General features: G+C 33.7%; 3 protein-coding genes across 4 annotated transcripts; all 3 read left to right on the top strand.

The window, feature by feature from the left end:
* Window positions 1-394: 394 nt before the first annotated feature.
* On the top strand, window positions 395-7,769 carry Ir8a (Ionotropic receptor 8a). Of its 2 annotated transcripts, XM_029317822.2 has the most exons (16): window positions 395-578; window positions 1,056-1,208; window positions 1,436-1,639; window positions 1,957-2,123; window positions 2,256-2,447; window positions 2,740-2,910; window positions 3,055-3,252; window positions 3,638-3,859; window positions 4,238-4,337; window positions 4,560-4,737; window positions 4,873-5,056; window positions 5,253-5,374; window positions 5,488-5,635; window positions 5,725-5,894; window positions 6,209-6,330; window positions 6,552-7,769. In XM_029317822.2, exons 1-16 carry the CDS (start codon window positions 500-502, stop codon window positions 6,836-6,838), a joined length of 2,697 nt encoding a protein of 898 aa, XP_029173655.1. In that variant the 5' UTR covers window positions 395-499; the 3' UTR covers window positions 6,839-7,769. The 2 variants fall into 2 exon arrangements, with proteins under 2 accessions (XP_029173655.1, XP_029173656.1); XM_029317823.2 differs by lacking the exons at window positions 395-578; window positions 1,056-1,208; window positions 1,957-2,123 and having other exon boundaries at window positions 1,573-1,639.
* Window positions 7,770-8,400: 631 nt separating this feature from the next.
* Window positions 8,401-11,629, top strand: LOC114942467 (uncharacterized). Its single transcript, XM_029317840.2, has 4 exons — window positions 8,401-8,415; window positions 8,570-9,126; window positions 9,447-10,171; window positions 10,443-11,629. Exons 1-4 carry the CDS (start codon window positions 8,401-8,403, stop codon window positions 11,579-11,581), a joined length of 2,436 nt encoding a protein of 811 aa, XP_029173673.2. The 3' UTR covers window positions 11,582-11,629.
* Window positions 11,630-12,343: 714 nt separating this feature from the next.
* Window positions 12,344-24,780, top strand: LOC114942431 (uncharacterized). Its single transcript, XM_029317796.2, has 12 exons — window positions 12,344-12,422; window positions 12,499-12,702; window positions 15,698-15,720; window positions 15,952-16,025; window positions 16,305-16,677; window positions 16,854-17,314; window positions 17,428-17,723; window positions 17,860-18,044; window positions 18,541-18,666; window positions 18,970-19,029; window positions 19,186-19,311; window positions 21,143-24,780. The coding sequence occupies exons 2-12, from the start codon at window positions 12,680-12,682 to the stop codon at window positions 23,908-23,910; spliced, it is 4,515 nt and encodes a 1,504-aa protein (XP_029173629.2). The 5' UTR covers window positions 12,344-12,422; window positions 12,499-12,679; the 3' UTR covers window positions 23,911-24,780.
* The last annotated feature ends 471 nt before the right edge of the window (window positions 24,781-25,251 follow it).

The raw sequence follows: 25,251 nt of genomic DNA, 5'->3' as shown, positions 1-25,251 counted from the left end.
GTACATATTAAATTATATTAAATAAAAAGAAAGACACACTGATAATGGGATTTTTACGCAATATGTATAAAATGTAGTTTCGGTTCCTGTAATAAAATTGAATGAAAGTAACGTGTAGTAAGATTTCTATCAACAAGCATATCATACACACAAACGATGACGGTCATGAAAATCCGGCGCTGTTACTACCGTTTCCCGCGATGATCCTGGTGCAGAGTTATTATGCGCGACTTTATAAATTGCACGATAAATCGATGGTCCGATGGCCGATAGTCGTAGTGAGTAGGGAGCAGGAAAAAGGGATTCATGATTCGATAGGTGCCGATATATAATATTCATAAGCAATCGTCGTGGCATCGGCGCAGGCGTGACCATCGTCGCTTCATCGCGCCAATGTCCTCCCGTTCACCATCATATTGTTCTAGCACCTGCTGCCCGAAACAGGAGGACAAAAGTGTTGTTCGTTCATCCGTGCGACCTTAATCGACTTTAATTCGCTATGAGGACGAGAATGTCGCCCATATTGATTCTCGCCTCCTTTCTGCCATTTGTGCTTTGTCAAACGCCGATGAATTTACGTAAGTACACATATTTATGGGGTTTACCAAATTTTTCAACATTTAATATCGTTTCCTTCGTCTTCTTCTTCTTTCCTTTTTCTTTCTCTTTTTATATATATATTCCTAACAATTTAATTATAAATATTTGACGATTGAATATACTCCTTGCTCGTGCGTCTATTTATTAGATACGTTTTCTTTTTCAAAAAAAGATATTATATTCTAAAGATATACGTATATACTTTTCGCAATTCTTATTTTTTTTATAAATAAATTAAACATGTGAATATACATACTTGGCATCGACTATATGTGTACATACATATCTGTTATGCGCAAAAATATCAGGACTTTAAAACAGAATAATTTATGTAATTTAATGTATATAAATGCAAAGAGGAACATAGTTAATATCTAATATATATATGGGATATAATATATGCGGTGTCTCGATCGACAATGTGATTAACGATAATAAATGATTTCGTTTCCAAGTGGTTGTGATAGAGGAGGCCGATTCGTCTATCTTGGGTACATTAAATGATGCGATTCCAGAGGCAGAACGAAATTTTGCCAACGATATGATTACCGTTCACGTTTCTACCGTTACAGTAAATCGCGAGAGTGTTGACGCGAGTTTCGAGAAAGGTATTTTTTTTATGTAGTTTGTATATAAGCTCAAATCAGAGATTTATACTTTTTAATATCAATTATTCTTTATAAATATATACCTTTTGCAAATTACATATAAATTACGTAAGCTGATTTTATATATGTTGTATATTTATCTTTAAAAAAACGAAAATTTGCTCCCTAATGGTATAAATTCTATACAAAATCCACGTAAAAGTATTATTTTTTACTTCTTCCAATAGTTTGTGCCGCTCTATATAAAGGAATAAGTATTATATTGGATATGACGTGGACCGGCTGGGACAAACTACGAATAGTCGCGGACGAAAGAGGAATAATATACAAACGTGGCGACTGCAGTATAAATCCATATGTTCAAGCGATCGATGATCTTTTGATTATGAAAAATGCAACGGACGTTGGTCTAATCTTTGAAGATGAAAGAGGTGCGCGCAAAGATATGTAGCCGATATATAGTACTCTCCGCCGATATATGTTGATATTATATGTAATAATGTATATATGTACATGTACGTTTGATTGCACACACTTTGGATATTTTACACGTACTTTCTTTTATTATATTATATAATAATCATTTACATCCATGCACATAGGCTTTTTTTCATAAAATGAATCAAAATGAAATAGATATATATATATATATATATACAATGTAAAGAAAGTAACACAGGTTTTTTATGCACAATATAGTGTGTTTTTCTATATTTAATATACATCAGATGTATATTAACGATTTTAGAGCTAAATCAGAGCCTTTATTATCTTATTGGAAATTCGATAATTAGATTGGTAGTCATTGACGAATTGACAGAAAGAACAGTGTCGAAAATACGGAGTATGCGGCCGTCGCCATCTTATTATGTTATTTATGCTAGTACATCGAAAATGGAAGAGCTATTTAAAACGGTATCATCAGTTTTGGTTTAGAAATGCTTTTTTTATTAATTTAGATTTAGAACATGTAATATCTAACAAAAATATTTCTTCAGAGTTTTTATATGTTATACAATCTAAGCTTATATAAATGCCATTTTTTAGGCTATCGGAGGAGGGCTCGTTAAAAGAGATGGTATTTGGAATTTAGTGTTTACAGACAATAATTATCACGACTTTCGATATATTACCGGTGATCTTCAATTAAATGTTTCATTCACCGTTCTTACTATGAAGCCCGACATTTGTTGCCGCTTAATGGGCGAAGCATCTTGCAATTGCCCCACAAATTTCAAGGTAATAAGTTTCAACAAAATGAAATTTTGAAATTAGTGATGTATGTGTTATTCTCACAAAATCTACCCACATTTGCTAAATGTGAAAGCGTCGGTTAATATAACATGTTGGCCACAACCTCGAAGAGAAGCCTAGCTCTCTTGTTTCTCCTTCTCTCTTTTTTTTCGAAAAGAAATACATATTTTCTCAATAAGTTATACAAGTCTATATACATACATATATATATATATAGTTTTCTATACAAAAGAGAAGATGTGATGATTAAAAATTCATATTATATTGTACATATTAGATATTCCCTTTTTATTTCAAACGTTTGATTGGCTTGATCATAAGCTTAATGAGCGACGTTCAAAAGGCGGGTGTAAGTGTGACACCAAAGACAGGTCAGTGCGATAAGCCTATCGACCCCACCTTAATTTCGAATGCTACAGCAGAAACATTTAACAAAATTTTAATGACGGTAAGTATATTAGCTATAAAGTCAATTTTAGCGATTAAAAGTTGATAAGAAAAAGATGCGTTCATTTTATAATAATACAATACGTATTTGCATAAATGATACCTATACAACATTTATTGTTTTCACTTATTTCACGTTCTATAGAGATTGGACAGTAATGACACTTTTGAATACTGGTCGGAGAAGGCGATGATCACTTACAAAGCAGAGATCGAGCTACAAACGGTTAGTCGTGGCTCTGTGGATGCGCTCGCGACCTGGACGAGACGTACAAAAATTAAAGAAGCAGACGGGAAGAAAATAGAACCAGCCAGGCGATTCTTCCGGATTGGAACGGCACCGGTAAGAACTGCGTTTCACTACGTTCACTACTTTACGAACGTTTCGTTACGTATCATTAAACGATGAGGAACAACATTACATCTCTGAACAAAGAAAGAGTTATTATTATTTTTACTACTTTAACTGCGAAATGTCAACGAAAAAAAAGCAATATAAAGGTAAATTGTTAAATTGTCAATTCACATTAAATTTATTAGCAAAATAAAGTTTACGCTGATCTTTCAGTTGCAAATTAATCATATTTCATGCAAAATGTTTGCCGCATTTTTAAATTGTTCAATTTGATGATGCTTTGCCATTTCTTATATTGTTAATAATATCACAAGTGGAACTTTAGTCTACTAAATCTTGATTTAAATTTGCGTGTATGATTAATTTGAAATAGGCAGTTCCTTGGTCGGTTATTAAGAGAGATCCAGCGACGGGCCAAGAAATGCGCGATGAAGAAGGAAAACAAATCTGGGAGGGTTACTGTATTGATTTTGTGCAAAAATTATCCTACGAAATGCAATTTGATTACGATCTTGTTATTCCTGAAGATGAAGAATTTGGTAAGAAATTGCCCAACGGCGAATGGAGCGGCGTAATAGGCGATCTGGCTAAAGGAGTAAGTTTAATTTATAAAATATGATATTCACTGACATTTCAACTTGCATGTCTTTTTCCGTTTTCTTTCAACATTTACTTTTGCACTGTCATCGCGAGTACAAAGACGGCAATCGACTGTTTTAATAATTGCTCATTTTCTTTCTCAACATTGTTGCGTAGTGTGATTATTTTCTCTATTTATATTTTTTCTTTCATTATACGTTATCACATACATTTTTTTATATTTTTGCTACAAGTATACAAGAATATACAATATGAATGTAGGCCAATCTTTGTTGAAGTTGCTACATACTATATGTATATATATATATACGTAATTATTTTTATTATCGATATTTATTGTATATATATATATATATATATTTATCTTGTGTAGGAGACTGATATTGCTGTGGCGGCATTGACAATGACGTCGGAACGGGAAGAAGTCATTGATTTTGTCGCACCGTATTTCGAACAGTCCGGTATACTCATTGGTACGCAATTTATATCTGTTTTTTAACAGTGTATAAATTATACAGTGTTAAAAATATATGTATGCAATATCCTTTTTGTCTTTTCTTTTTGTCATTTTTTTTCTCTCTTTGTGTGGTTGCAATTCGCGCAATATCCGAGTTGCAGGTCTTTTGTAAGCTCGAGATGCTCACGATATAGAATATCGAATTATTGAATAATTTATATTAATTTTTGTTTTCAAGTAATGAGGAAGCCAGTTCGTAAAACTTCCTTATTCAAGTTTATGACGGTACTGAGACTTGAAGTTTGGCTTAGCATCGTGGGAGCCTTAACTTTAACCGGTATCATGATTTGGATATTGGATAAATATTCACCATATAGTGCGAGAAACAATAAACGACTCTACCCCTATCCTTGTCGGTACGCAAGTATCAATTAAATTATTTGGTGATTATTTATTAAGCTCATATATCTTTTGTCGTATCTTTTTGTACTTGTAATTTGATTTTTTGGGCACATATTACAACAAACAGATTGATAGATTGTGCTTTTCAGAGAATTTACGTTGAAAGAAAGCTTTTGGTTTGCATTGACATCTTTCACACCACAGGGTGGCGGCGAAGCCCCAAAAGCATTGTCGAGCAGAACTCTGGTCGCAGCCTATTGGTTATTCGTTGTACTGATGCTCGCGACTTTTACTGCAAATTTGGCTGCTTTCCTTACTGTAGAAAGAATGCAGGTACATCTTTATCGTTCTTTATTCTTATTAAACTCATTTGAGATTATTTTGTTGTTTTACTTTATTTCGACGAATAATATATGTATGAGAGTATATAAGAGTATATATAAAGCACCGATGTCACAGATATTTACGTGTTGATTTTGTGTGAAACACACGCCATTTCTTATATTCGCATGTATATTACATTATTTAGTCGCCTGTACAATCGTTGGAACAATTGGCGAGACAATCGCGCATAAATTACACCGTTTTGGCCAACTCTAGTGCTCATCAATATTTTACAAACATGAAAAATGCCGAGGACAAGCTTTACACGTGTGTAAACATTATTATTCTTTCGTTAATTTGAATTGTATATTGGTAGTTGTAGATTTACATATAGTAACGTGTGTATATCCACGTATATTTCACATTTCATTTATTGGTAGGGTATGGAAAGAAATTACACTAAATAGTACCAGTGATCAGGTAGAATATCGCGTCTGGGATTATCCGATAAAGGAACAATACGGTCATATTTTGCAAGCCATCACTCAAGTCGGGCCAGTAAAGACGACCGAGGAAGGTTTTAAGAAGGTAGAAGAAAAAGAGAGAAATGAATGTTCTCCTTTTTCTTTAAATTGTGAGCAAATATGAATTTAACGATCGATTATTTATCTCTTTAGGTGATAGAGAGTGAAAATGCAGAGTTTGCCTTTATTCACGATTCGTCCGAGATTAAGTACGAAGTGACGAAAAACTGTAATCTGACGGAAGTGGGCGAAGTATTCGCGGAGCAACCGTATGCTATCGCCGTGCAGCAGGGCAGTCATTTACAAGAAGAAATAAGTAGAAAGTCTGTCATGGATTCTCTTTACATTTTTATCAATCGTATTTCATTTATTCCTTTATTTCGAAATTATTCTCGCATTTGTTATCAGTAATAGTAAAAGCGTTAAAATGGTAGCGTTGCGTCGAAAACGTTTTTGCACGTATAATGATTAATTGTGAGAGAAAATGAATTTGCTTTCTGATTTAATTTTGAGAAAAAATAAAAATTGTAGATATATAAATATCTATACCTACATTTGTATATACATATATAATATAATATATCGTCATTATGGAAATGCGGTGACAAACGTTTTATATAAATAATATCATTTGTAGGATTCTCGATTTACAGAAAGACAGGTATTTTGAGACGTTGGCTGCCAAGTATTGGAATCAGACGTTGAAAACTCAATGTCCGAATTCTGACGAAAATGAAGGCATCACATTAGAGAGTTTGGGTGAGTTAACATTAACTCTTTTACATTATTAAAAATGTGTGTGTGTGTGTAATATACGTAAAAAAGGAAAGATAATGAAAACTAGATAAAAAGTTGAAAATAATTATTTCAGACAATTTTAACAAATTTTTGATTAATTATTGCTTAAATCGGTACTGCTGCGCTTATCTTTTTTATAATACATAACACATTTTATATCTAGTTTTTTTTTCCATTTACAGGAGGTGTATTTATCGCAACTTTGTTTGGACTCGCTTTAGCAATGATTACTTTGGCCGGCGAAGTTCTTTATTATCGCAAGCGTAATATTTCTCAGAAAGAAAAATCAAACGACAAAAAAACGAAAAAACACACCGAGAACGACAAGATTATTATGCAGAAAATCGCATCAAAGCTTCAAATGAAGCCCGCGCCCACCGACGCAGCTTTCGGCAAACAATTAAGTCATACTACGCCGCGTGTTTCTCATATTTCTGTTTACCCACGACATTTTCCCTTTAAAGAGTAAGCCATAGATGACAGTTTATAATCTGTTTATTTCACAAATCAGTATTTACGTGTTTCTCTTTCATTGTCAAAAAACAGACACTACTTTTCTCTCTTCCTTTCCTTTTTATTATATAAGTAAATAAACTATTAAAGAACACATTTAATCAATTTAAATATATCACAATGACTAAGCAAATATAAGTAGTAAATTTCAAGTGAATTTATTAAACAAATTATCGTTAATAATATATTAATCCCTAAAGTTGTTACACGCATTCAAACAATATTTAGTTTTTTAATTAAATATTGCACGGCAAAATAAAGCTTTAATTATACGTATATTAAAGTGTAAAAAAATTTGGAAATTTTTATTTCTCAAAAGTTTTAAAACCACAAGAATCTTGCACTTATAATTTCAAATATATATAACTATACAACTTGTTTATCTATATTTATATTGATTGTCGTATCATAATTTTATATTATTTGGTTATTATATAGCGTATCATTAATTCTTGTTCAAGGGACCATGTTGTTTTACAACTATATATATTTATTATAATATACACTTAACTTTTTTTTATAAAGAGATATATAATAATATGCTATTTTTAAAAAAATTTATATATTATTAAAACGTATTAAATGCATCACATAATTGTAGATGAATATATTTTTCGACAAACTATTGTGCGCCGAAGCGAAAATACACGATATGACGCGCGGTCATTGATCCTCGAATACTTTCACATTGTACAATTTTGCTTCCCGAACGTATAAATAGGATAGTAACAATATTATCTTTGGATATTCTTTTATCATCTGTTTTAAAATTTCGTGTGTATTTGTTTTAACATAACTTTGTATAAGAGCACAATTACTACTAAAAAAATGTACCACATGATGTATTCGTAATTTCTTTTGCTTGTGTAATAAACTATATTAATCGATTCCCTAAAATGAGAGCAATCAATTAGTATAATTAGTTGATAATAGTCACGAAAGTGCTGTTGGTATAAATTTATTGAAAACGAGACATATTTATATAAATTTTTCATATAGGTATATTACAACGCGCATTTATATCGCCCTGTACCTTTAGAAATTTTATATATATAGTAATATATGTAAAATGTCTCTAGAGGAAAACAATTGCATTCGGATTATAAAAAAATACCTTTTTTTTGAAATTTTTCTTATTTGTCTTATCACAACATAATCGTACATGCCGCGTATAATTTTATTGTTTTCACTGATTTTCATCAAACTGTAACACGATCGCTCGCACCGAGTTACGTAAAGCAAAAGCAAAAGTAGTTTAGGTAATCGATCGATTGTTTCGATCAATCTGATTGGAGCGCGTCACGGTTGATGATTCTTTGAATTTTTCTAACAAAAGAACAGAGATTTATGCTTTGGTAGGGTATATTTGTCGTTTACCACAAGTCAATATAAAGCATTTTACACGGAGGCGCGATCATTCGTCGAGAAAGTGATGCTGATTGTGTGTGGATATTGTACCGAAATTACCAAAGTTTATTCGCGTAAACGCAAATAAGAAGCAACCGATGATCTTCGAAAATGACTCGTTGCAAGGTTAGTGAAGTGAAATTTAGCTTCATTTACAATGAAACTTAAAATTGTATAGACGATTCGTGTAATAACATTTCTTTATATATACGTAATACGTCATTGTTACATTATATCATCTCGACTATTATCGAATAAATGTTTTCCAACATTTTTGCAGATATATACAATCATATCAGCTCTAATTGTGTGTTACGTAAATGCAAATTACGATTACGAGTACAGTCGTAATTTGAAGAGTTTGGGCTATTCTATTGACGCGCCGCAAGTACCTAGCCAGCATGACATTTACGAGAGCGCTTCTTCCGAAATACTGCCTCATTATTATAATTCTGAATCGAGTCAAGATGAATATAGAGACCGTTTCAATAGTCCATCTCAGCGTTTTCCTATTAACATCAAGAAAAAATTAGTTGAAGAAAAAAATCTGAAAAAAATTAAAATTCCATTTTTAATAACCAGCAAGGATACTGCAAAGTACAAAGAGTTACTTCCAAATTCAAAAATTGTGCACTGTCGAAAGATTAAAGTCAAATCGATCGGGAAAGATGATGACATACGAAACACGACTTGCTACAAATGCGAGGATCCCAAAACTAAATCTATGTACGAACGTTGTATATCTACACATAATAGTTCTCCGGAAGAGAGCGTATCCGCTAGTACAAAGATGAAGCACTTTCCGTCCACCTTTCTCGTCAGCCCCAGATATCGAAGGTAACGATAATGTACAATAATACTTTTTTCAAACTTGACATTTGCACTTTTAATCGTACAATATAAGAAATTAATTACATGTGCAAAAGTGAAGAATATATGTTTTTTATTCAAAAAGGGAGAAATAAAATATTGCAGTTTAACGGACATTATCAGCATAAGAGCTACAATTATTATAATACAATTCTATTTTCAAAACGAGCAATAATTTTTATATAAATTGCTCCAATTGTGTAGCATATAGATAATTGTATATAGACTATAACTAGAGACGAGAGTAGTTGGTATTTTAATACACGGTGTCTATTAATAATTAATAGGTCTAACGACAGAGAGGAGAATGACAAAGTTGATTACGGAAAGCCGCAAAATCCTTACCGATTCACCGACGAGTATTTCATCGATTCCACGTACGATACGCCGGCCACGTACGAAAACAAGGAAGAAAAATGCGACAAAATTGTGAAAAATTCTATGGTATGCATGATTTGCCAAAATGCCAAGACCAATAGCAAGTACGAGCAATGTTCGTATGTAAAGCAACCGCGTGAGAAAGCAAACGCCTATGTTAAATCTGACTCCTTCGAAGGACCTCAGGGACAGAAAAACGTCGATAACGTCGATAGCGCTGAACATTCTGAATCAAATCCTTATTCCGAATTCTCCGACTCTGAAGAATCCAATCTTCCGAAAAAGGATTGGAATCCTGTGAAGGAGTCGCGCGAATATTCCTATGCTAGCGAAGATCAACCCGATCGGCGAGTACAGGATGCATCTTCGGCGGCAGCTTGCAAACAGATCCAAAGGGATTCTAAAACCTGCACGATATGCAAAGACCCTAAGATTGGTGGGGTTTATGAAAAGTGTACTTACAACCATCAGCCCAGCGATAAGCTATATAAATATAGTAGGTCGAAAAGCTTCGGATATCCGGATAAAATCTCTAATTCAAATTCTGCTCATGATTTAAACAAAACTCAAACTTTAGAAAAATCTAAGAGGTTCGATTATCCACAAAGTTCTGAATCTACGCACGATTATTTGGGTAAGTCTATATCATTAGTTAATCCTTAATGTTCTTGCTCGTATAAGATTAACTCTTGTTTCGAGAACCTTGATTCGCAAAAACATGACAAAAATATATAGTATATATAATACAGCTCGGTATAAATTTACATTATTCGACTTATCAAAAAAGTATAACTAGTATTTTTCACTTCAACACCAACAACACTTTACATAAACGTACGTTTCGAAAAATTAACGTTTTATCATACACTCTATTTAAATGCAATACAATTTTATTTTTTATACAGATAGATCCAAACTTTCCATTTATCCACGGAAATCGGAGAAAAGGAAGGGATCTCAACGAGTTACAAGTGATTTTGACAGTACGTCGCGTGACTCGCCCGACTACAGCAGCGATTACTCCAATTCCAAAGGACCGAGCAATTACCAGCCTCTAGCTACGGGTAAAGATGATGCCGAATCTTACGAGGACGAAACAACATCATCTTCGAAACCCGTCTCGGAACGTTATGCTGAAAATATCAACACAGATAATTGCAAAAAGTTTCAGAAAGACTCGATGACATGCACAATCTGCAAGGATTCGAAAACGGGCAACGATTTTGAACAATGCTCGTACTCGTATCAACCGAGCGATAAGATCTTCTCTTACAGCAAATCTAGCTCGTTTGGCAATTCACGAGAGAACGATAAATATCGGCAAGTGTCGCGCGAAGATGAGCAATCGCCGAAGAGCTTTAAAACTGCGAAAGACTCGTACAACGCCCCGGAAGAAAGTTACGAAGCTTCAACGGTGGATGAAACGAAGGGTGAAACGAAGGATGATTTGAAGGACGCCACGACAGCGACAGAGGGACAAGAACAAGTGGATGTTGGATACTTGAACACAGCAAACAAGAAGGCGGAGATTGAGGAGTTTCTGCAGAATTTTGAGAAAAAAGATGGATCAAAATGTAGGAAGACTATGCGTGATAAAATGACCTGCTATCGGTGCATCGATGAGAATGGTTTTCAAAAGGAGGAATGCGTATTTGTCACCGGGCAAGAACCCGATCAGCTAGCGTTTCGCGAAACGAAGGAATTTCAAATCGATCCCGCATCGCATCCTCGCGACCAACGTTCGAGTTCGAGTTCGAGAAAAACGACAAAAACGAGAGCGCGCGCGTTCGATCCTTTAGAACCTAGCGCGTCCGCTAGTAAAACGTCTTACGTTAAATTGGAGAAATCAGACAATGATTATCCCGACGAAGCGCAACATATGGCAGAGGAAACTAAAGAGGCTGAACCATATGATTATGCATCGGAAACGAGATCCAGATACGACAAGGTACTTGGACTGACCCTTCCGGCATACATGATCGCTACTTCGGAACACGAGGCAGCGTTTGACGAGGTTGTAGCTTCCAGCCACAATCGCCGCTAATTTAGATATATATATATACTGTGTCGGCACTTTTACATATTATACTTATTATCCAGTCAAGTTTCAAACTCTTTTCACGTTACGAATATTTCTAACGTACTATATTTAGAATATTAGGACGTATATCATTAAAATCTTTGTTATTTAGTTTATATTTAAGATCTATATGTAGGATCTCGTGATTGATTATACAGCAATTATTTCTCTGCCACATCCAATATAGAATATATAATAAATCGGATAATCTCCCCTATATCGAAATATAAAATAATTTCATATCAAATTAATTTTCCAAGTTCTAGTACCTGGCGATACAGGGGGAATATTCACACAACTACACTATGAAAACGCATATCGATACACACACACACACACACACACAACACAGTGAAAAATCGTACTGAGCGTATATATATATATATAAAGTCACGAAAATTGTAAACTTTACGTACTCAACATTTTTTATAACAAGGGCTTCGTATCATACATATGTGCGGTTTTAAAAATATATATATATATATATATATAATGATTATATATAAGTGCAATGCAAATACACGAATAAAATACAAAATTCTTTGTGTGTGTACGCGCACGCGCGCGCATGGATGAACAATGCGGTAAGCGCGGACTTGGTCCATCATTTTCGCGTACACGCGTATAATGGGAAATGTATTATTTTCTCATGTTCGAGTCTTAAAATAAGCATGAGCTATTTTGGCAAGCAGCGGCGGAGAACGACTATGAGAGCGCGGTGACCAGCGATGTGGCGCGATGTGGCGATCAAATCGGTAAAGATGTAAGACTGTGGACTGTGTCATCGCGCATCGTCAGCTGCGTGGTACATATATACTTATATACTAGCCTGCAAAGTTAGCGAACGCTGTGAGAATCGAAGTGACGGTTTCTCTCTGTAGTAGCGGCGGACGTGCGCTAGTGTCGGCATCGCTGCTGCTCTCGTTCCTTATTTTAACATATCGGCCTTGTCTTTCAACTTTTGGAAACAGCGGAGAGAACTGCCGTTCCGTTTTCTATCGGATAGTGGCTAATATCGTATATAAGAGAGCCAAACGTGCAAAACGCAACAATTATTTGGCTATGAATTCTTCAACGTACGCCGGGTAAGATCATTTTACCATTTATTTTTCGAATTTTATTTATGCGCGCCTCTTTGAGAGTGATCTGACATTTTTTTATTTTTGCACCTACAACTTGGATTCACTATAAAATTCTGCCCTTTACTTTATAAACGAGATTGCTGTCGAGAATCGAGATTCAAATATGTATGATTTAAAATCTAAAACATTACAAATAATGGTCGTTAAACAACTTGATTAACAAACAATTGATTAATTGACAATTATTTTAAATTTCGCAACTTTATAGTCAAAACTGAGTTACATTATACTCTTTATATAATACATAGATTAGTTTTGAAAAAAAAAAAAATATATATATATAAATAGAAATAAGTCGAAAAAATTGAAATTCCTTGTACGGTGTGCTTCATCGATGATGGAAGGAAGAGAGACAAATCTCTCTCTCTCTCTATCTCTCTCTCGTGAAAGCAAGAGAAGTGGAACTCGTTTTTCGACCATAGTGCGTCGAATCGGGCGTCGCAAGGCTGAATTGGCCTTGCCATCGTGTTCCAAGGAGAATCCCTCGACACATATTTCACCATCGAAACGAGCAATGCTCGTTCAACGAAGAGATTCAATTTCAGGCGCAACTTTCTCACAAGTCGGCGCATTTTTTGTGCCATCTATAGTCGGGCAACAATAATGTTTAACGCACAGCTTGACCAGAGAAATACATATGTATCTCCCTTTCAAATAGAAAAAATTATATTGGATTAATGTGTATAAAGAAGCCCTGCTTCTCTCTCTCTCTCTCTCTCTCTCTCTCTCTCTCTCTCTCTCTCGTTTACATTACTAATAGTATTTTTTTCACTCAGTCACAACGGCTAAAAGTATATTTAGTTTCTTTTAAAGTTTTCAATTTTATCACTCAAATCGATTTCGAAAAACCCTTCGTTCTATATTCCTATATCGTGAAATCGCTCGAATTCATTTATCGCGCATTTATTGCGGCGCGCGTTAGAAATCCTAAAAATAAAATAATTGGAAGCATTTTATACGAGGATTCAATGCGCAGGTCAGCCCGCGCTAAAATTATTCTCGCTCGACGTATCTACCTAAATATATTTCTACTTGCTGCGAGATTTGTTGGCTGGGTTCCCAGCATCATGGCGTGATCGTCATCAACCTGACTAGATTCGATTTGCCATGATCGAGCTTTTCCAAGAAACTTCAAGTTACACTGACAAATGCATAACATTCACGATATAGAAAAAGGGTCAAAAATATATTTTTAACCAAATTGTTCTTTTCAACAATATTTCTGTACATTTTTCAGGTATATAATCCGAAAGAATTTTAGATATTACAGCACTATTGAAAGAGATTTCATGGTTTTCATGATTAAAATAGAAAATTAAAAACGGACGTTTCGCACCCCTTTCCTCCTCCGCTCCCAAACACACACACACATACACACGTGTATTAGTCAGAGCCCAATAAGAGAGAGAGCGAGAGTGGCAGTCGTGGATAGTGAACAGCTTATTTATGCTGCATCTTATTTAAAATAACGTAGAAAAAGCTGGAAAATTTTCCATGAGAACGCACACATTGTTTTTTTCGATCAATAAACATTTGCTGAAATCGAGAGCCACGTGATAAAATAGTTATGACAAGACTATAAAACGCTTATATTGTTACGCATTCAAATTATTGAACTTTTAAACTTTTTATTGTTAAAAAAAATTTCAATTTTTCCTCCCTTTATCATTTATTGCCAAAGGATTGTCTAATTCGCAATTAAATAACTCATATTCCTTCATCATCAATAAAATTATGCAATTTACTTTATATGATAGTTACATTGTTACGTCGAATTTTAATTCTATCAAATTTGGTCGGCTTTATATAAAAATTATTTGTACCGCAAAGTAACAAATATAAATATTAAGTTTTCGGTAATTACTGTTCTTCTTTACAAAGATTAAAATTCGTTTAAAAGTAATGTAATTTTACATAAAAATTGTTTACGAATTAAAAACATATTGCAAAATGTACCTATACGTAATTTCAGATTTAAGTAAATCTATCTAAAGATTTTATTAAATTATTGCATACCTTGAATTCGCGATTTTTATTTTCACGTTTTACGCGAGTTAGTCTAACTGTATTATTTTAAAAATTAATCTTTATCGCGCACAATACATTAGATGTTGATCAATGAGAAGAAAACACGAACGCTTAATATATATTTATTTTGCGTGCTCTTAATTTGCAATTACTTATTATTGCAATTGTTTTGCATATTATTGAAAGTTTGATAAATTTTTTCTATTATTCTGTAAATTAATGGATTTATACATATCACAAAATGTAAGCAAAGATTTGTTTCAAATTTTCAAATAAATGTTTTATTAATTATAGGTACTTGTTGTAAGCTGTGAGCGTTTGTAAGTTGTTAGCGCTAATAAATAAATAAATGTTACGTATATAAATTACATATACACTCATACTCTGTGTGTGTGTGTGTGAGAGAGAGAGAGAGAGAGAAGGGGAACATGTAAATATAACGTATATATACGCAAATGTGACTCATGTTTTAAGTAATTACATTCCACAGATAAGATAGCAATGTTTCATGCCAATGAACATATTCATTTTGACTTTCTAAATATATATATTATCGGAATCTTATATGTTAAAATTATATAGTTTCTTCTGTCATTTGGAAAACACACATTATCTCACACTATGAAATGATACATTAAATTTTTAAATGAAAAATATTATGTAATATTTTTTACACGCACACATACACACACATTATATATACATAATAATGATTTTGTAGGAAAGCTATTTACACACACATGCGCGCGACCATATAAACGCATGCACGCACGTATGCACTCACGCGCGCATTTTTTCACAAACTCGACATATAATATTATATGCATCTTTGCATATAAAAATTGTTAATGCTCTCTTTCATTATTTATTAAATTTGTATTAATAAATTGTTTAATTTTTTTACTTACAGGAATCCGGATGCCATGATTGCGGGTAAGTACACATATTAAAATATTTATTTATATAAAAGATAAAAATGTAATTTTTTTGTATAAATATACCTATCAAATCAATTGATAAAATTAAATTTATTTGATACAGGATGAGAGATGTTAAGTAATTATTGTATATTATTGCTATTAATACATTGATCAAGTTGTCAATTTTTTGTATTTAATGTAAAATATTGTTCGTAATTCGTATATACAATTTTAATTAATTAAGGCCCTCCTCCACCACCGCCCCCTCCACCTCCAATGTCTGGTCAACTGCCATCTATGAGGATAAATACTATAGAGGTAAAATAAAGTAAATTATATGGATATTGATTTTTTGCTGTAATAAAAAAACATACAATAGCATTAATCAGCGATCGCTTATTATATCATAAGCTTTAATTATTTATCGAGCTTATTTTTATTTGTTATTGGAATCTTAAAAGTTGACAAAGTATAATCTATATATGATTTTGGATTTGCTGTTAATCTAATGTAATTTATGTTTAATGCAATTTAATTATTATTTCGTTCGTACCATTTATCATAGTAATAATTTATTCGGCGATACTTTTTTTGCAGAATGCAGGAACGAAGAAAGCGCAGACAGTGAATAACGACGGTATTTACGAGCCACCAGCAGCTATTCAGAATGCAATGTTAACAAAGGATAAGAAGCCCTTTACTTACACGCCAGGTATGGGTGGTAAACTAGATCTCTCGCAGATTCGTAGTCCGCGGATGGCGAGAAGAGTTGCGAAAAATGCCAATGATGAAGGGATAGAGGGGCCACCGAAACTTGCCGAATCGAAACCATCGGTCGCGGCTTCTACTGCGACAAATTTCTTGGTGCAACCACAGGTCGCGGTACCAGTTTTTCCTTCCAATGTGCCAGCTCAGCCTCATGTTAACAGAATATCATCATCTCAGTTTATCAATAGAACTCCATCGAATGGTAATCATCTAAATTTATTTTTTATCTTCTTTTGTATCTTTTACATCACGGGAGCCACGATACGTGTATATACATGATATACATATATATATGTTATATACCTATGTATATTGCACATTAGAATAATTATAATCAAAAGAAGAATATTTTTTATCTTGTAAATATTTTTTCTATAGCCGCGGACAAACAAACCACCGAACCACCAAAGAATGTTATAAAGATAGATACAAATAAGGCAGTACCGATTACTACAGTAATGAATCAATCAAGCACTCCTGAAAGTCCGAGTACACCGACACAAGTTACTTTGGTTAAGGCTCCTACACCCTGGTTGCAAAATAAGAACAAACCTCAGGAGGAATTGCCCGAGTGGGCGAAACGCACATGTATTAATAAAACGGCGGTTCTTAACAACGATTCTTCGGAAAGCGCGCCTTCTCCGACAGTTTATGTTCAAGTTCAGCAATCAGTTCCGCATCATTCGGAAACAAAACAAAAGCAAGAACAAGAACAACACCCTACTCCGCAGCTCTATCAGCAGCCAAAATCGCAACAACAGAAACAAATTGCTGTTTCCGCAATGTCCCAACAAACTAATCCGCAATCACATCAGCACGAACGTGTTATACCCATTCGAGTAAGTTGAGAAAAGTTATTTCTCAACATACACATAGCTTTTATAGCACTATTGAATTGATTGGTGTAGCGTATCTTTTCTCGTTTTCATGGTTCTGATATCTGATTCGTTAGATCGAGGATAGACCGTCGGTATTTGATGTGAAGCGTGATTCTGGCCATCATCAATTTAAACAACCTCCAACTTTGCATCATCAACAGCGATGGGGTCAGATGCCTGCTCAATATACCTTGGAGAATCAGGCGCAAAATCATCCACAAAATCAAGAACAAATTTGCGTTGCAGCTTTGCCTCGGCCGGAACAAACGGTCGGAACAACCTATATTATCCCTGTTGTAGTGAAAGACAACGACAAAAAGTCAGTGCCGTGTAGTGCCGAAAATAATATGACCGAAAAGGCTGCAAGAATGTAAGTTGAATTCTCTTTAGAGAGATCGATCGTAGAGATTTGAGAGCACAAAGCATGTATTTTTTAAATTTCTAACGTTTATATTTTATTTGTTTATGAAAATACTTGCGATCGTTGATTAAAATTGTCGGAACAGAATGCAACAGCGGAATCCCAACCCGATTCAACAGCACGAGGCTGGACCAGTTCAATCACGATCATTTCGTGTTCTTCAAAAAATTACCGATACAGACACAGTCAATGACGTGGGTACAGAACAAATACGTAGATTGGAATTGAGTGAAGACGAAAGGCTACTTATGAATAAATTTAAAGAGCAAGGTACAATTATTATTATTATTACGTTTTGTCTATTATTATTTTAATATTCACGTAATATCACGTTAGTATACGAGGCTATACTATGTATACGTATATATACATGTATATATTATATTAATATATCTTTGTAACGTGTGCATATTATTAATATTAATTAATTATATCTTTTAAAAATGGTTATAAGATAATGAACAAAATTTAACTTTTCAAATTATATTAATTATATTAATCATAATACTTGAAAAAACTCTGAAACTCTACGGGGTATTTTGTACTCACAATTTTAGTTTGTCCTTAAAAATCCTTTATTTTCAATCGTTTTATAACTTAAAAAGTATATGTATATCGACGCCTCGATATTTTCGCTAAGAAAAAATCGTCTCTAAATGACGTCAGGAATTTAACTGTATATCAGTGATTCATTGGGTATGAGACACCCTGTATACTAGCAATTTGTAGACAAATATTGCATTTGTATTTTTTTTTTTTACAATAGTCGATCACGAAACTTATCTTCATCAAGAGGAAGATCCGAGATATCGTGGTGCAGCAATACCTTCGCGAGCTTTCCGTTTATTACAAAATATGACAGATTCGAACGATGCCACAGTTACATGTGCAGGTACATAAGTCAATTTTATACAAGAAATACTTTCATCTAAGACTATTAAATAATAAGAATAATATTATTATTATATATATATAGTATTTTGTTTTAATAATCAATTCAAGCAGTAAAATATACAATACATTGTATGTTAAATAATAATTTATACATAGAGATTTAAAGATAAAGAGATTTATTTATACAATATATCTCTTCGTTTCTTTTTTCAAGTCAAATGTAATACATATAAGAAAAGTTTAAAAAGATTGAATATATAATATAATGTGCAAATAATATAATTCTTTTTGTATGTTTTAGCGCCACGTAATATACAAAATGTTTCAAATAAGAAACAAAATAGAAATTCAAAAGTATTCGGTAAGTTAAGTACGCGATTAAATATGCGATTCATATTGATTCACATTGATTCATTTTGCATTATTAAAATTTTATCAAAGCAACCGAATATATACATAAAAATCTAAATATTTGTAAATTTGATTTTCACACACATACACATTAATTTTTACGTAGAAGAGATGCAAGCAAATTTGCCACCCAGTGAACAACAAGTGCAAGAACCAAAGAAATACATGGGTAGTGCAATTCCTTCTCGATCCTTTAGGATATTACAAGCGATGACAGCACCAGAAAGTAATGGTAAGTATACGTACGTCTACTATACATATAGATTTCTCGAAATCAATTTTTCGTATAAAAGTTATCTGGCTGATTAAACATTTTTTTAAACGATTATAAAGTCTCTACAAAAGATTTACATTTATTTTTATCACTAGATGAAAGATTTACTTAACTTTTCTATATAATACTTAATACGCGCGTGTAAAAGCACTTGTACGACACATACATATTTATCGTTCATAAATTAATTGTAAAAGCTTATTTATACTTGTGTACATTAATATTTCGTAATGAGCTTTATATTCTAATGAAAATTTTGTTGAAGTAACATACTTGGCATCACTCAAACACATTCCCGAATCCTGTGTTCACAGGATTAATCAAATTTCTTTGCTGCTACTTTATATTTCTTTAAAAACGCAAGATATACATGTGTGTACGTATGTGTGAATACAAATTATTTGTTTAATTTAATAAAATATTAATTATTTGGTACATATTTTTAGTCGGAGAGAGAGGGGGGGGGGGGAGAAAATAGAGAAAGGGGGCGAGTATAAAAAATTACACTTAATAAATTTATTTTATATATTTTTTTTCCATTCACGCCGTAATTCTGCTCGCTTTGTATTCTTTTACATTGAAGATAAATAAACTTATAAAAGAATATGCCACTTTACAATACAAGTCTTATCTTAATGAGATTGTTACATAAGAGATCTATATTAATAATTTCATATTTATTACTGCTTCACAATGCAAAATAGTTATTTGTATGTATGTTATATATTTTTTATTTTGATCAAGAATCGTATAAAGACGAAAGATATATATTCACATTTCAAAATATATTCTTTCACGTATTTGCGATAATTAGTTTTATTATATTATAATAACTCGAATAATAAGCAAGTTCTTATTAGTTTTATTATTTTACGTTAATATTGTGTGTGTGTATATATATATATATATATATATATATATATATATACAATATAAAATAAGATACACAACAAAATCCATATACAGCATAATATATATATTTACACATTGTAATAATATAAATTATACAGAAGTGCTGTGTATGTACTATATATAATATAAAAATCTATGCATATTCAAAGAAATCTTTATTTACACACTTTTTATTTATATTTATAAATTTTAATCATTATATTGTAGATATTAACAATAATTTTGTGTAATCAAATATAACAAAATATAGTATATATATATATATATATATATATATATATATATATACATATATACATATATACATATATACACACTATTTTATTGAAAATATAATAAAAATATGAGTGAAATTATTCATTTTATTTGATATTTTTGAGAAAAAAGTAAAAGGAGGGGGGGGGGGAGAGAGATTATACACAAGTATGTAGATTGTAGATATTGAAAGAGATTGCGCACCATAAAAAATTTTGTTTGCTACAACTTGTTACACTTTCCTTTGAACACAGGATATAGTTTATTTTTCTCATTTTCTTATAGCTGATCAATAATTTCGCTTATTCCATTATGCCAGATGTATCGATTTAAGATCAGTTGGGCAAATATACACAGCGTAAGAAAAAAAAGAGAAGTGCGAAATATAATTAGCGCGGATAAATATTTCAAACATATACAAATGCATTTCCAATTTAGAAAATTGTCTGCTTTTCGCTATTGTACTATTTATTTGATGGATTATTATATAATGCACAAAACAATGTGCGATTAAAAGAAGAAAATCTCAGATGTCCAAGTAAAGACGATGCGCACGACAGCTGTCTTACGTTCGATGTGTGAAAAATTTAACTTTGAATGTGCCTTGTGCTGTTTGTTGTAGCCACGCAAGAAAATCGTCAAGCAGATTACACCTGTCGAACAGAGAATAACTTGCCGGGCAATCAGCAGGGTGTATTACTTCCTCTTCAACCTATTCCTTTCTGGTATCCCGAGGGTTGGTGGGGCTATTATCCCGTGCAGTATAATGCTACATCCAACGAAACCGCGAATGAAACGAACAGACATTCCTTTCCTTTTTACGCATATCCGCGATATCCTATTTACCCGGTTTATAATGAAAATTATACGATGACACAACTAAGAGTTACGGATCAAGAAAATCCTTCGGGGCAATACGGTTACGCGGCTGTAATTTATCCCCCAGCAGGTTACAACGATATTCAACCACATTCGAACTACGTCGATGCAAGCAAATGCAATTATCATGATCGTTTTATCGCTGACGATGCATTTTTTGCTCGAAACGATAAATTAGATTGTCTGCAAAACGGCACGATTAATGAGTCAAAAAACAGCATTTTGCCTAATGAGATTAACCATTTAAATGCACAGTCGAACGAGACATACGATCCCAAAAATGTCAGCGAGAACTCCAATAGAGAAAATAATTGCATTAGTACAGCGATGAACATAATTGACGAGGAAGACTGTATATCGACGAATCCTGACAATATTACAGTCGTTAATAATATTGACATAGCGAAAAAAAAAACATTTGGTCCGTTCATCAACGTGCCAAATTATACCTACATAGATACTAGCGATTCTAGCGCTTCTAGCGTTGAATCGAACGATTCCAGTGATTCGAGCGATTCTATCTCGGACAATGAACAATTTTTAAATTCCTGTCAGAAAAATCATAGCCTTAGCAATGATACTACTTTCAATAATACGTCATCCGATAGTGATTCCGATTCATATATAGCTTATTTCACAAGAATGAATCCTTACGAGAAAATTGAGAGAGATCCGCACAATTTCTCTTCGAGCAAGAATCGCACTGACGTAGTCCGCGCTGAGTGCTCAACTGTCGTTAACAATCTATGTGGACGCTCGCGAGACTTTTCTGAAAATTGCAATCGAACCGGAGAGGAGATAGATTTCAGGGAGGAGTGTATCGATTATTTGGACGATCGATCGGACTCTCGTATGACGTTTCAGCAAGCTCTCACGAGCGAGAGCGAGAGACATAACGGGGAGAATCGTTCAACCGATGATCGAGATACGTTCGATTCTTATTCCTACAAGAGCGATCGTTACTTGGAGCAATGTAGTCAGGAGGATGATGGTCCGATAGCGACCGACGATCCTCCCGATATCGAAAGTACGATGGTCAGCGTGAGTTTGCCTTTGAGATTCAAGTTTTTCATATCCGAAGACAACGAGGACATCACCACCGTGATAGTCGGCGATAGCAAGATAAAGGCGGAAAAATCCCGCGACGAGTACTCGATGAAGAATGACGTTTGTGTCGACTTTCATGTTGGCAACGACACTAATGTAGATTTTATGATAAAGACACACCTTTCGGACTCGGACGATGCGACGCGCGATGCAACGCGAAGTGTCGAGAGTGCAATACCACATGCGCATGTAGATTTCACATTAAGGAAAGATCCAACGGGATCTATCTGCGAAGGACAGAATGCGGAATTCACAATTGCGAAAATGGGACATGGCTACGGAATAAACTCCGCAGCAAAACCAGAATCGAAAGATCCCGATGCAGATGTAGACGCAGATGCTATTTCCGAATCGATAATCGCTACGCAAGATAGCTTATTAAATGATGAAAATTCTGATTCCACTCAAGATATCTTATTAAATAAAAATCCTGATTCCACTCAAGTAGAATCCATTAATAATAATAATCGAATTTCAAGTATCACTTTTGACAGAATGATTGGTAGACCGAAACTTGCCACATTCGAATGCTCTCCGTCTTTGATGCAAGACCATTTCCAATTTCAGAATGTTACTACTATTGAAGATGAAAAGGATCGGAAAAATTGTGCGATAACAATAAGAGACGAACACGACAAACACGATGAATCTGTCGATCTGGATTTCTGTCAGACGCAAAACGTAAAGTGCCTGTCGAATGTTCAAGATTCTCGCGAAGACACTGACGACGAGGATAGCGGAGTTACCTCCGATATAAGTCGCATGATATCCGAGGCCGACACGGATTCGGAGTGTACTTTGAAGAATATGAAAAAATATCAACGAACGCAGACTCATTCGCGACTTTTTCGGCTTTTGAACGATGATTCTACTCTGTCCGGTTACTCCCTTCGGACAAATCTTTCTAGAAAAGAAAATCTTAGCTTGCCACTCGAAACTACGGCTTTCAATTACGACGACACGTACTGCTCCAATTATTCCAGTGGCTTAACTTCTCCCGAATATTCGCCCATTCACGAGCAGTCTTGGCGAAGATTTCACCAAGATGCTACGACGAATGCAAATCATTCGGCGGATTTGACGAATGTTGAAACCGATCATCTTGCGAGTCAGCAAGAAGATGAAATCTCTTCAAAAACTGATCCGTATTTCCGAACTTGGAAGAGCTCCAAGTTAGCCAATTTACGCGAGCATGATGTTGTACCTTCTCTAGCTTTCAAGACACTCTCAAGCAAGATACCTTCTTGGACCTACAAGGTGAATGTACTGTGCCCGAGAATCAAGAGTACGAAGAGTGTGCCGCAAACTCTATTAGCACGGCACGACGACGGAACTAACGATCCGCCGCGGATGGTTCCTTCTATCCCAACATCCTGTACAAACTCTAAAACCAATTATTGCTGACGTCCCAGGGTGGAATGAGGCCATATGTTTGCTCGCCGCCGCGAGCAACTGTTCTCCATGATCCACGGACATACTTTTCTCTCGATTTTCTTCGCAAGGCAGGGTTGGGTATGCCCGAGATGTTCTACGGGCTACGTGATTTTTTTTTCATTCGGTACATATCGTTTCCATATATTCATCTATCATTCTTGATTTCTTTTCCACGTTTCCCTCTTTCCTATTCTTCATTTTTTATATATCTCACTTTACATATATATATTTCTTTGCTCTTCTTTTCCTTATATCTCATCTTCTTGCTAATTCAATTATAACTTTTTTCCTTATATCTTTCTTTTTCTCTTCTTTTTTCTCCTTGTGACTGTTTTATGTTTCTTTTTTTCTTTCTTGTCCTCTTCCTCGCAATTGTGCGGAAAAATTTGATTGTTAAATTGCTTGGTTGCTTTATGCACGTTGTGATTAATATCGATCGAATAACAGGAATGATATTTTATTAACAATAAGTTTGAAATATATTCGAGATACGAATAAAAGGCATTTAGCGAAGGAAGAAATTATTCAATGAGACTTTTATATAATAAGAAGATATTTGTAGTTATTTTGTATTAAATTTCGTACAGATATATACATATATGTAATGAATAACAAAATTATACCAGAGAGTGAGTGAGTGAGTGCGCGCGCGCGCGCGCGTGTGTGTGTGTGTGTGTGTGTGTGTGTGTGTGAGAGAGAGAGAGAGAGAGAGAGAGAGAGAGAGAGAGAGAGAGAGAGAGAGAGAGAGAGCGAAAGGGAGCGAGTAGCAACAAAGATTAATACATAATCGAAATATTATTGTATGTACATACATAAATGAAGCAATATTTTTGCGCTTTTTTAAACATATATTTATTTTATACATAATGCGTGTATATTCTAATATATATATATATATATATATATATATATATATATATATATATGTTTTTCCTTTCTTTTTTAAATTGTGTCTTTATACTTATTGTTAGTGTATATGTAAAAATTGTTTTTATAATATCAAATTTCTCATTTTTCAGGTCCCGATGCAACTGATTACTGAAAAAGAATAAGTGAAATTCTCCTTATACAAGGCCGAATTGTTGGTGTGCTTTTTTCTATTTTGTTTACAAGATAATCCTTATAATGCTTATTTACTCCAGCGAAAAATTAACCAAAGATTTTCTTCAAAGACAATTGCAAATGAATTATTTGAAATTATATCGATTCACAAAAGATACACTGCCATGATAAACAAATTTTTAACTTGTTTAAACATTAGATTTATTCAGATTAGAAATCTGTATAAATGAAATGTTCTCATGTCAGATT

The sequence above is a fragment of the Nylanderia fulva genome, unplaced genomic scaffold (genome assembly GCF_048542155.1).
Source record: "Nylanderia fulva isolate GAGA-0341 unplaced genomic scaffold, ASM4854215v1 Scaffold16, whole genome shotgun sequence".
Classification (NCBI taxonomy): Eukaryota; Metazoa; Arthropoda; class Insecta; order Hymenoptera; family Formicidae; genus Nylanderia; species Nylanderia fulva.
The sequence above is the reverse complement of the archived record's forward strand: the minus strand, read 5'-3'. Positions and strand labels throughout refer to the sequence as shown.

Coding starts and splice junctions, on each gene's coding strand:
- LOC114942467 (XM_029317840.2), top strand. Junction 9,127..9,446: donor GTCAGCCCCAGATATCGAAG/GTAACGATAATG, acceptor AATAATTAATAG/GTCTAACGACAGAGAGGAGA. Junction 10,172..10,442: donor ATCTACGCACGATTATTTGG/GTAAGTCTATAT, acceptor TTTTTTATACAG/ATAGATCCAAACTTTCCATT.
- Ir8a (XM_029317822.2), top strand. CDS start 500: ATGAGGACGAGAATGTCGCCCATATTGATTCTCGCCTCCTTTCTGCCA. Junction 3,253..3,637: donor TCCGGATTGGAACGGCACCG/GTAAGAACTGCG, acceptor AATTTGAAATAG/GCAGTTCCTTGGTCGGTTAT. Junction 3,860..4,237: donor TAGGCGATCTGGCTAAAGGA/GTAAGTTTAATT, acceptor TATCTTGTGTAG/GAGACTGATATTGCTGTGGC.
- LOC114942431 (XM_029317796.2), top strand. CDS start 12,680: ATGAATTCTTCAACGTACGCCGG. Junction 16,678..16,853: donor CAATAGAACTCCATCGAATG/GTAATCATCTAA, acceptor TTTTTTCTATAG/CCGCGGACAAACAAACCACC. Junction 18,667..18,969: donor TGCCACAGTTACATGTGCAG/GTACATAAGTCA, acceptor TGTATGTTTTAG/CGCCACGTAATATACAAAAT.